Source organism: Empidonax traillii, unplaced genomic scaffold (assembly GCF_003031625.1).
Source record: "Empidonax traillii isolate 1590-97213 ecotype Southwest subspecies unplaced genomic scaffold, ASM303162v1 scaffold119:size1479319, whole genome shotgun sequence".
NCBI classification, from domain to species: domain Eukaryota; kingdom Metazoa; phylum Chordata; class Aves; order Passeriformes; family Tyrannidae; genus Empidonax; species Empidonax traillii.
The window spans coordinates 374,091-386,905 of record NW_020955312.1 but is presented as its reverse complement, the minus strand read 5'-3'; the positions used below and the strand labels follow the sequence as shown (position 1 = coordinate 386,905).

General features: G+C 42.8%; 1 protein-coding gene across 4 annotated transcripts in view; it reads left to right on the top strand.

Moving 5' to 3' along the window:
• Positions 1-673: 673 nt before the first annotated feature.
• Positions 674-12,815, top strand: part of B4GALT6 (beta-1,4-galactosyltransferase 6) — a 73,566-nt gene continuing 61,424 nt past the window's right edge. For 3 of the 4 annotated variants that reach the window (XR_003571149.1, XM_027883174.1, XM_027883173.1), the window contains exon 1: positions 674-808. Coding sequence is in view for 2 of the 4 variants with exons in the window: in XM_027883174.1 (XP_027738975.1) it covers positions 694-808 (115 nt within the window). In the remaining 2 variants the exon portion in view is untranslated. The remainder of the gene's footprint in view (positions 809-12,815) is intronic. The other variant, XM_027883175.1, reaches the window with a different exon arrangement.

Genomic DNA, 12,815 nt, shown 5'->3' with positions numbered 1-12,815 from the left:
GCGGCGGCGGGCTCGCTTCTCCCTGCCCTCCCATTGGTGTGCGGCGGCGAAGGGGCGGGGCGGGCGCGCGCCCGCCGAAGTCCCGCAGTGCCACCGCCGCCGCCGCCGCCGCGCCGGGGCTCGCGCGCGGGCGCGCGCCACAACCGCCGCAGCGGCCGCGGGGCTCGGCGGGCGGGTCCGCCCGGGGCGGCGGCGGGAGCCGAGCAGGAGCAGGAGGGAGCGGCCAGGCCGGGCTGGGCTTGGCGCGGAGGTGACTCTGCTCACCCGCAGCGGGGATGCTGCTGCTGGCACCACCACCACCACCACCGCCGCCGCTGCTGCAGCCGGCGCCGCCGCCAGTGAGGGGACAGCAGGCGGGAGAGCGGGCGGCCGCGGCGCCCGCCGGCATGTGAGCAGCGGCGGGAGCGTCCCCCGAGCCCCGCGGAAGCGCCAGGGGGGCCCGTCCCCGCGGCGGCGGTTCAGCGCGGGCATCCCCGCTCCAGCCGCCCGCGAGGGGAACAAGGAGCGGCCACAAAGCGCCGCCGCCCGCCTGCCCGCCTTCGCCCGCTCCCGCCGAGGGAGGGGGCGAGCGGAGCCCCCTCGTCGCCTTCTCGCCGCCCGATCCATGGGAGAAGCGGGCCGTCTCCCTCTGGGAAGCGCTGCCGCGGCTCGCCGGCACTGAGCGGAGCGGCCGGCGGCCGGCGCGGCGGGAGGATGCCACTGATGCGGAAGGCGCTGCGCGTCTCCAACCGCTCCATGCTCGCCTTCATCTTCTTCTTCTCCTTCTCCTCATCCTGCCTCTACTTTATCTACGTGGCCCCCGGGATCGGTGAGTCGGGGGCCGCCCCCCGGGGAGCGGGGGGGAGGGCGGCGGTGGGGGTCGAGCTGTCCCTGCGGCCGGGAGGGCACGGGCGGCGCCGGGAGAGGGGCGGCTCGGGGGTCGCAGCGCGGTCCCGCCGGCCCGGGGAGCGGCGGGGGCGGCGGTAACGTGCGCTGATCCCGCATCTTTGTTCTGCTGCTCTCAAATGCTCTAGAAGGTTCATGTGCCATCGCGAGGTAGGTGGGTGCTGCCCTTGCCTCGCAGGCTGGGAACGTGAGGCACAAAAGCAGCTCAGCGCTTCACCGTGTTACGGCGGCGGGAACGAGGAAAGAACTGCAGAACTGCTGGACTCGCTTGGATGTATTCCTCTTTCGAATTGTTAGTAACTGCATTAATAATAAAGCACGTGTGAGCAAAAATTAAGAACCAGTTTGAATATTTGTTGTTTACTTCCGTCAGCGGGATCCCTCTTCACAGCTTTTCCAGTTTGTTAACTTCCACTTCTGGAGGAACCACTTCAGTGGGGAGACAAACAGTTGATTTAGGAGAAGCTTCATAAAATAATTGTGCGAGTTTGTGTCAGACAAAGAAATGTGCTGTTTTCTCTAGTTTGCTCTTCTGCTGTTATTGGGAGATCGTCAGGCTTTTTCTCACTGGATGATCCTATCGGAACTGCTTAGCATTACCCCGGAGCTAAGGCCAGTGGTATCCTGTACTGTAGGTTTTCACTGTGTTGGGTGTCTGTTGACTAGGCAGTGTTTGACTAGGCAGTGTTTTCTTTTTTTTCCGGGGAACGTTGCCACTTTCTTCTGCCTGTTTCCTTGCTTTTCAGGTGCTACCTAAATACCTGTAAAATCATCCCTCTCTTTGTTCTCAGTGCTTGAAGCTCCTCTCTGAAGTCATTACTGTGAAATGTCCACATTTGACCATTGAATTTGCGGGAATTGTTTCGTATTGACTTTGAATTTATGCTGTTTGGCTCCCTCTTGTTCACTATCTTATATTTAGCTTGTAAGCACTTTCAAAGTGCAATTGCTTCTCCTATACTTTCATAGTTCTCCTGTAGTTCTATAGTTCTCCCATACGTATATACTTCATATAATATTGGCAAGCCTGTCATTTATTATTCCAGTTCAAATAAATATAAAAAAGATTAGCGAATATATCATGGGTTGGAGTTCTGAACTTTCTTGTTTGTCAGTGTTTCCTTGCTGAAAGGGTTGTCATGTAGTCTTGCAAGTGAGAATGATGCTGCTAGGGTCCATTTAGAAATCTTAGGTCTTTGAGACACTAGTGCAGTACATGTGTGTGTGTATGTGTATATATATATATATATATTAGACTTTAATTACAAGTAGTTGGTGTATGATTTAAATAGCAGAGTACAGTTTCCGCATCTTTCTAAGTGAAACTATTAACATCTTACATAGTGTGCACAACTGGAGTTTTACTTTGTTATTTAAATGCTTATTTTCATGAGTATCTTTTTAGGAAGAACATCCTCTCACTAAACAAGGCTTATGTAGTATCTCGTACAGAATCAGAGCCTTTAGTGGGGTGAGACTTTTCATTCTTGACTTCATCTTGCTGCTCAGCTGCTGAAAATTACATGGGTTTGAAATGCTACCAAGCTGTCCTGGTTTGGGGGGCCTTGGGGAAAGGAATATAGAAAATGGTAAAGGAAAGCACAGTAGGAAAGTTTTTACACTGGTATCTCAGCCTATCAGCTTGCATATGTGATGCTGATTTCCTAATAATTTGCTCCTGAAAATGTTTGTGGAATGGAGAGAAAGAAGGTCAGATATTATCTAAAACCCAACAAGCATCCTGGCACTATTCATGGGGAAAATGTAAGAGTGGAAGGTTTTCAAAAAACCTAGGAACACCCAAGTTTACAGGCAGATGATTCATGTAATAATCCTATGCTCTATGCTCATGCCATTTGCGTATTGTGATAGAATAGAATATTTCAGTCTACTTGCTCCTTTCCACTGAATGTAATGAAACAGGTGTATCTAAGTCAAAGCTGATTTTATGTGTGTGGAAAGGAGGAGGGCTTAAGATTACTTGTGGACGCTCAGCCACCTTACCTGTGAGCAGCTTTTCATGAAATGTATTCTGCAACTAAATCATAAATGATCGGGATCTACCGTAATTTATGCATACAGATATGTTTTACTGAGGATATTTTAGTTCATCAAAACACTTTCATCCTCAACAAACTACAAGGCACAGTGTCAGAGAGGATAGAAATTTTAATTTTGTTGTAGGGAACTGCAGCTGTTTCCTGGCTGGTTTCTCTTCCTGGTGGTCAGAGGAAGGGAAAAGGAGGGAGAAGTTGGACTCTCAAATGCTTTATGGAGCAGCTGTTTGCTGGAAGGTGGGAGGGTAAAAATAGGTGGGTTATGTAGCAGAATGGTTTCCTGAGATGTCAAAGTGGATTGAAGATTTGAATTCTTAAGGTCTGATAGAGTAGGATTCCCTCTTAGCAAGCAATTCATAGCTTATCAAAGGAAGATGTCTGCATGGGGAGAATTCTCAAAGAGATCACTATCACAGTTCCTCTGTCCTTCATACTCTTTAGAAACAAGAGTTACTGCATTTTTTTAGCAAAACTGTATTTTTTTTGCAAATAAAGTTTGGGTCAATTTGAAATATTGACAATTTGTTTAGAGAGAAAAAATCCTAATTACTTATTATAGGTTAATTAATTATTTCTAATATTTTATAGTTTTTATTTGCACAAAAATTAGATATTACACTAACATCACTGCATAGCTTTTTTTTTTTTTTTTTTTTTGAGACCTTTTAGAATGTTAATTCTTTGGGAAATAGAAGCTTTTATTATGCCGTGTATTTCAGAATATGAGGGGAGGAAAAGCATTTACATTTCATGTTTTCAGGCACATGTTCTGTGTTTTTAGACTAAGACATTTCCACATAATATAAAAAATGGGGTTTAAATGATTGAGGAGAATTCATACGTAATGTTGGGATTGTTTATGTCCCTCCTTTCCCCTTTTCTGTTAGCACAGGCGATGGGATGAGGTGGAGATGGCTGCAACCCTACATCAGCAGCACTCTGATGGTCTTTTGGTAGTCAGGGGAGCTCAAACATGAGAGCAGATTGAAATGTTTAAAATTTAAAAATCTCATGTACATGTTTAATGATACTTCTGTGTGATAGTCTCGATGAAAGCAGATAACAGGTGCTGCTTCTCCAGAAAGACCACTTTTCTGAAAGTACTTCATTTGGTGCTCTTTCTCTGGTGCATGAAATGAAAGGACAGAAACTGAAGTTTCTGATTTGGAATCAGTCAATAAAGATAGCCTGTGGTTCTGAAACTTCACTAGAAGTTACAAATATCCACATAGTAAAGACTGAAGAAGGTATCTGAGAGCAAGAATCTTTGGCACCAATACATTCTCTTTCATTATTGTAGGTAAGAGTTGTCATAAAATGGACTCATATAGTCTTTGGTCCAGACAGCTATCCAGAATACATAGGTATGTTCAAGTTTACATCCTGGAAAGGATCCAAAGATGAGGAGAATAAGACAAATTAACAAAGCAATGGTGATCAACAGAGCATTTGCTTGCCTTACTTCACTGCCAAGTGAATCTGAGTACTGTAAGAGATATGTTTTTTCTTTTTTTTTTATCCATGCTTTTCCAATTTGCTATTCAGCATCATCGCTGAAATGACACTGGACAACATAACTGATCTCAGAAAATGATCACTTATTCATCTCTGGGTTTTTCCTTTCAGTCTGATTCCAGTGGAGAACCTTTACCAGGTGGGGTGGAAGAGTACCTTAGAGCTCTGAACGCTGTAGCCAATTGCAGTCTAGTTTTTCACTCAGAGGGTGGTTGAGCACTGGAACAGCCTCCCCAGGGAAGTGGTCACAGCGCCAAGCCTGTCTGAGTTCAAGAAGGTTTGGACAACACTCTCAGGCACGTGGTGTGACTCTTGGGGTGTCCTGCATGGTGCCAGGAGTTGGACTCAATGATCCTGATGGGTCCCTTCCAACTCAACATATTCTGTGATTCTAACTTGTCCATCTTGGACATGATGAACTTTGTAGTTCTCATAAGAACTGGTTACGAAACAATGAGGTGATCAAGGAAGATGCAGTCTTCTTTGGCATCAGTAACTAGGAATCCTGAATGGTGAAATGAGATTGAGGAGGAAAAATCAGCTGCTGTTTCCTCTCCTGTGGTCTTCTGCTTCTTTTATTAAAACTTCACTACTTCCATGGCAGTCCTAACCAAAGGGCAGCTGTGCAGGCTAGTTGGAACTTTGAAGCATCTCCATTGGTTTTAGCTTACAACTTTGCATAAATCTATTTCCTATTCTGTTATTAGGAAGTAGTTTTCCTTATAGGAAAGGAAACTTTTTGAACTTGTGAAAAAATGGAGGAAAGTGGTGCAAGTGCTATCAGAAAGATAGATGTTTACCAGTGCTTCCATGTGCTGAGCCCATAAATGTGAGCACAGCCTTTGTGCTGATGTTCTTTGTTCCTGTCATCTATGGCTGTTGTGGTATTACTAAAGACTTGGTGTTTGATTATAGAAAAATTTAGATTGGCAGGGACCCCTAGAAGTCACCTCATCCAACCTCCTGCTGAAAGCAGATCCTACTGGATTGGGTTGCTCAGGGCCATGTCTAATTGAGTTTTGAACAACTCTAGGGATGAAGATTCTGCTGTCTCTCTTGGATACTTCTTCCAGTGTTTGACAACTGTGAGAAGATTGTAATATGCAACTAAAATATCCCATCTTGTGCCTTGTGTTCATTGCCTTGTGTCTTTTCATTGTGTCTTTTCACAGTGTTCCATTTACTCTTCTCTATACAGTTCTACTGTATAGCTGAAGGCAGCAAAAAATTCATCCTTCTCTTAACCATTTCTACTTGAGACTGAACAAACCCATTTCTTTTAGTTTGTGCTTGTACAAAATATCCTCCCTTTTGGAAGGTTTCCTCTGGGCTCGCTTTGGAATGTTAATGTCTATCTCTTGTTGGATCCCCAAACTGGACATGGTACCCCAAATATGGTTCCATAAGCTGCTAAGTAGAGGAGAATAGTTGCTGCTATAGGTCTGCTGTTGTTAAGGCGTGCTGGGCAGGATACTGTTGACTGTGTTTGCCACAGTGATTCACAGATGGCAATACCTTGTCTAAGGGTTTTGTAATAGAGCCTGTGTATGGGTTTACTGCAGCTCAAGGGCTGCACTGAAAAAAGGAATAATACAACTAACGTCGTAAAATAAATCATTGGTTACTCTCCTTCTTTGATGCTGTGTGGAGTTACCTGATAAAAGGCTGATGAGTTTTGCAGGATGTTGTAGATGTTCATGTTTGTATTTTTTTTTCTGCTCTTATAGCCTTCTTTTACTCCTCTATAGGGAATTGTTCTCATATGTCTCTTCCAGGTTTTTTGAGTAAATGAAATTTGTCTGTCCCATTGTTTCATAATTTCTGCACGGAAATGCCTTTACTACAGACTTGGTTGTTGTTTGGGGAGCTATTTTCAGCTATATTTCATTATTGAAATCCACCTGTTATTAAAGGCTTCATTTGAAGGCAGGAGTACTTTCATTAGTTGCAGAGGTCTTTTTCTTGCTTGCATTGCAGTTTTTCACTTCAGGTCCACAAACTTTAATCAAATCTTTTAATTGAAAAATTTTAGTCAACTTTCTGATTAATAGGGTCTTTCCTTTTTCTCTTGTGCAAAAAGGAGAATGAGGTTTAAACATTCTCTGCTTGATCTCTGATTTCCAGCGGTCAGATGTTCTTCAGCATTCTGAGTAACAGCTTGAGCTCATTATGAACTCAGGCAGGTGAGTTTTCTGCCTTATTCTGGGAAGTACAAAGATTTTTCCATTATGTTGGCCCAGCACAGTCACTGCTAGCACCTCACTGTCTTTCACTTTTACCAACACATTAGCTTTGACTAAACATGCATGTTTCTTTCTGAATCAGTTGTTTTGCATCTTTATCTGACAGTTTTCCTGAAGTCCTTAGGTATTAGTAGTTATTAGTCAGGGAACTTGCCTACATAAGATTTCAATGAGTACTCACATTGTGATGTTATTCTTAGACAGAAAAGGGAAAAAAACCCAGGCACTTACGGTGTGCAGCTAACTTTGCAAGGACAAAGACCCCATGTGAAATGAATTTTCACTTAAGCCAGCCAGTTATTTGAATGTGTTCTTTTCATGGGTTGAGAAGGAGAGATTGTATTCCCTGGGAATATTTACTTGGAACTGTGATGGTTTACTGACATGGCCAAAGCTTTAACCATGGCTTTTCATTAATAAGACTATTTCTACAAGTGACTATCTAACTGCTTTCCTACAGCTCTTAGTCTGTTTTAGGTAATCTTTTTGTATTTTTGTATTCAAATTATGCAATTATATTATGGGAAGCATCATGCAATTATTCTACATTGTGTGGGATCCAGTGTTAGATTCTTGTGAACACAGTGTAGAGATTGGTTTCAGGACTTTAGGATATAAAAGATGCTTTTTTGCAAGGTATCACCAGTGGTCAGTTCACTTTCTTAGATTTTGCAGTTGTCCTTCTTTACCTTCAGTTCATTGTGAATTTATTGAGCTATTTTATGAATTGCTGTATAATCAACTAGTATCCTGAGAGGGTAGAATAGTGTCAAATGTCTTAGAAATTATATTAAACATTGTATCTTCTATCATGCTTAAAAATACTGCTAGGGAAAGAAACTTGGATTTAATGTTTTTTTTCACCCATAAATGGAGACTTGATCAATGAGATTCCCTTTTCTACTGTCTCCAATAAAGAGTGAACTGACATTTCCTTTATTCCTCAGACTTGCAGTCAGAGGACATACCCATTTGGCATATATCCTTTGTGGCAGTGAGTACACAGAAGTTATCTGAAGTATTGAAAAAACAATGCAGTCTCACCATCCCTGTGAAAGAAGTTTGAATTTATTGTTAATTTGCAAATGGTGCCAACCTACTATTAAATATTCAACAACAAATTGGGTAAAATTATATTTTAAGGCATACATTTTTTTTGTTTTTTTCCTGGTGGTTGCATCTGCTTTAAAAACAACTTCTGATTAACAACAAATGTGTAAAAATAAATACAATCCTAGGGAAGTTGAACACTTACTATAGTATTTATTGATGTTCATGGTAAATTTCAGGAACTAGTTAACAACACTCTTGCATTACTTTGGGTATCATCCTTCACTGCTAAGTTGTTCAATGAATCAATTTGACAAACTAAAGTCATTATCCAGTAGGGGAAAATATTTCTAGATCTTAGATGTTTTAGAACAACTGTTGAGCTCTATTTACTGTATATTTAGAGTAATTGTAGAATTTAATCTTTAACACTTTTGTGATAATTTGCTATGTGTAAAGTCTGCCAATAGTTTATTTATATCTCTAGTATTGCTGAGAATAATACCATATAACCTCGAGAGGAGAACATATCCATGTGGGACGTGGTCTAGAAATGCCCCCATGGGATGATTCCCCATTTACAATTACTAGTGGAGAACTTTCTGTTAACTCCTTTGAATCCAATTTTTATGCATTATGTTAAATGTGCTTTTCAGAAGTCCTGTAAAACAGGGGTTGACTAGCAGATAAGTAACTTTGGGGTCAATGGTAATTTGGAAAGACCTGTTTTCTGTAAAGCTGTGTTTCTTGCGTTTGAATTTTGCAATATCCACAGATTCTGTATGAAGTACCTCCTATCTGAGCTTTCCAGCAATCTTTTTTTCCCCTGGAAAGATCAGTGTATAATTCTCAGATGGTTGATCATCTTCTTTTTAAGGTTGTGGGGTGTTAACTTTTTACTTATTCCTTTGATAGCATTCTTGAGATAAGGCTATTTCCGTGTTTGTTTTTGGGTTTGTTGGTTTGAGGTTTTTTGTTGTTTTGTTTTTGTTTTTAGGATAAAAGCTGCATTTTGAAATCAAATTTGTGATCTCCAAGTTTGTTCATCTTTTGTTTGGCATTTAAGAAATCATTGTTTGTAATCTAATTAATGCTTTTCTATGTTGCTAAAGTATTCACAGTTTTAACTTCCTACTGTTAGTCAGAATGTCAGTCATTGATCCAGTTTCAGCTTTACTTGTTCTGTTGTATACTTTACTACATTGGTTGCTTCTAAGTGTGTGGCATTTTTTTTGGCTTTGCTTTGGTGTATGTGTACAGCATGACAAATTACTGAGTTTCTATGTAAAACTGAGTCTTGTGCTTTTTCTGTGAGCTGAGGGATTATAAACTAATGCAGTGTTGTGAGAAGAGCTTTAATTTTTGGTGTACTGCTTGGAAGGAGCTTGATTCCCTGAGAGAGAGTGATCTGTGAATGGCAACTTTTTCTTTAAAAAAATAGTGTAAATAGTCTTTGGGTGAATATTTTAATAACAGAAAGCTACCTGATGTAAAACATTGAACCATTTTAACAGTTATTTTTATACTTCAAGAATTAATACATTGCTCCCACCCCCTGCCCCAATGGTCTTGTTTTCACTCTAATAGCACTTAAAACTATTGATAACTAGTGAGCTATAAAAAATTGAGACAAAAAATGAGCCATCTGATATCTTTAATATATCCTCTGAAATAAAGGATGATCCTTTTAATGCCCTAATGTGCATGAGTTTTAAATAATTCCCTAAACTCAGGAGTTTTGATGACTGGCGAGTGCCTGTGTACTCATGATTGCTGATACAGATCTGGATCAACTGATAGTAAAATTTCATCAGAATTAGGAGTGAGCTCATGTTCACGCTGTAGTTGCTTTAAGTGCAACACTGAGTATAGTATTGATTCCAAGGTGTTCTATATGGGTCTATTGTTCATTTTTCACTGCACTTCCCATTTGATTACCTTGTAAACTGTGTGACAGTCTGTATTCTGTTTCTTGAGTTGGAAATTCTCTTTCTTACTGCAGACCATGTACAGTGAAATAAAGAGAATATGAATAAAACTGGTTCTGGGTGGTTACATTATTAGATGTTTTCTGTGGTTACATGTGAAATTTTGCCTTCCTGTTTTGTGCGTGGCCTTGCACTGTGACAGTGATGGTTGGTACAAATGCAGCAAGACAGTAGTAGAAGCGAAATCACAGAATAACTGAGTTGGAAGGGACCTCTGGAGGTTACCTGGTCCAACTTTCCTGCTCAAGCAGGGTCACCTGGAGCCAGTTCGCCACGACCACGTACAGACGTCATTGCATCTTTAGAATATTTCTGAGGATATTCTCCACAACCACTATGAGCACCTGTGCCAGTGCTCCATCCCCCTCGTGGTACAGAACTGTTTCCTGGTGTTTGAATGGAACCTCTGGTGTTTTGGTCGGTGTCCATTGCCTCTGGTCCTGTCACTGGGCATTACTGAAAAGAGCCTGGCTCTGTCTGTCCCTCTTTGCACCTTCCCTTCATATACATTGTATACATATAGACACATCGTTAATGTAATCCCCTTAAGCCTTCTTTTCAGGCTGTACACTCCCAGCTCTCGCAGCCATTCACCATAGGAGAGATGCTTCAGTCTCTTCAACTTCTTCATGGTCCACTGGACATTCTTCATTTTTCCTCTGTTCTACTGTGGAGCTCAGAATTGGACACAGTACTCCAGATGTGGCTGCACTAGTGCTGAGTGACAGCTGGAAGGATCTCTTTGTCCTGCTGGTGACATTCTTCCTAATGCATCCCAGGATGTGGCTGGCCTCCTTGGCAACACATTACTGGCTCAAGTTCTACTTGGTGTTCACCAGGTCTTCCAAGGCCTCTTCTGCCAAGCTCCTTTCCAGCGGGGTGCCCCTGCGCATATATTTGTTCCTCTCCATGTGCAGGAATTTGGACTGCTCCTTGTGGAACTTCATGAAGTTCCTGTAAGCACGTTTCTCCAGCCTTCTGAGGTCACCCTGGGTGACATCATGGCCCTCTGGCATATCAGCTACTTAACCCTTTTTTGTGTGATAGATAAACTTTCTGAGGGTATGCTCTGCTTTAGGCTTGGTCAGTCAGTCAGCTTTTGATCTACCTCACTGATTGCTTGACCAGCCTGTACATCAACTGTTTTTCTGTGAGGATCTTATGGAATCAAGTGTGAAAGGCCTTACTGAGGTCCTGGCAGGCAATGTCCACTGCTCTTTTCTTATCTGCCAGGCCAGTCCTTTCATCATAGAAGGTTATTAAGTTGTTTGAGCATAATTTTTCCTTAGTGAAGCCGTGCTGACTATTCCTGATGATTTTCTTCTTGTTCATGTATCTGAAGAATGGTTTCCAGGTTTAGTTGCTCCATCACCTGCCCAGGGACAAGTGGAAACCGATCACCCTGTACTTCTCTGGGCTCTCCTTCTTGCCCTTGAAAACAGGAGTAACATCCGGCCCTTGGGCACTTTTTCCACTCACCATAATCAATTAAAGATTGTCAAGAGTGGCTGTGCAATGACATCTGTCAGCTCCCTCAGCAATTGGTGCATCCCATCAGGGCCCATGTTCTTATCCGTGTCTGATTTGCTTAAGTGTTCCCTGACCTGATTGTCTTCCACCAAGGGCAAGGGTACTCTTCGTCTTCTTTTCCTGTCCTCTCTACACAGTTTGTATCTCTCTATTGCAACACTCCAGTCATGGGAGCCATCCCACTTTGTCTCTGTGATTCCTGGTAAGTTTGTAGGCCTGGTACTGCTCAGAGATCTCTTAAGTTAATTGTATTCATTAGTATAGAGACACTTGAGGGGCACTTCAGCATGGTAAGGGTCATATTCACATAATCCCAATCTCATCAAGGTTAGAAGAGACTTTCAAGATCAGCTAGTCCAACCATCAGCCTAGCACCACCATAATCACCCCTAAACCAAATCCCCAAGTGCCACATCTGCACATCTCTTGAGCACTTCCAGGAACAGTGACTCCACCACCTCCATGGGCAACTTATTCCAATGTTTAACCACACTTTCAGTGGATTTTTTCCAATATCGAATCTGAACCTTGCCTGGTGAACTTCAGGCTGTTTCCTCTCATCCTTTCACTTGAGACATGGCAGAAGAGACTGACCCACACCTCACTACAACCTTCTTTCAGGTAGTTGTAGAGAGCACTGAGGTCCCCCTGAGCCCTCTCTTTTCCAGGCTAAGCAACCCCACTTCCCTCAGCTTCTTCTCCTCATAAGGCATGTTTTCTAGACTCTTCACCAGCTTTATTGCCTGTCTTCGGACATGCTCCAGCACCTCAATGTTCTTTTTTATGTGAGTGGCCCAAAACTGGCTGGAATATTTGAGCTGTGACCTCGCCAGTGTGGAGTACAGGGGGACAATCATTTCCCTGGCCCTGCTGGTCATCACACTATTTTTGATACAGGCCAGGATGTCACTGGCCTTCTTGGCCACCTGGGCACACTGCTGGCTCATGTTCAGCTGGCTGTCAACCAGCACCCCCAAGTCCCTTTCTTCTGAGCAGCTCTCAAGCCACTCTTCCCCCAGACCTGTAGTGCTATATGGGATTCTTGTGACCCAAGTGCAGGACCCAGCGCTTTGCCCTATTGAACGTCATGCAATTGTCCTCAGAAACGTGTCATCACAGCATAGGTAAGGTTTGTGGAAACCTGTGCCAAGCTCAGGAAGTTGATGGGTATTACAGTACCAAGATTGCTGTGGGGGTCATCAAACTCCAGCCCTTGGTATTCTGCTGTCAGTCTTCCCTTACCACACTAGCAGACAAGATGTATTTCTCTATTATGCTTCTGGCCTGTGTGGATTATCTTTAATGCTTTGTTGCTGTTGGCTGATAGGACATTTGAACTGTGCTCTTTTTCATAGGTCTTTGCCAACAAACCTGTGCCAGAGATTTATTTTTAGGACTAAATTAATATCTTTGATTTTTGTGTAATGCTTTTAGCTTCTGATGTAATTAATTGGCTGCTCAAGCATCTGCTGCTACCTAATCAGCTGTTAAATGACAGTTAAATAAACTGATCAGATCTGTGCTCTTTGTAACTATGATTGTGCTGG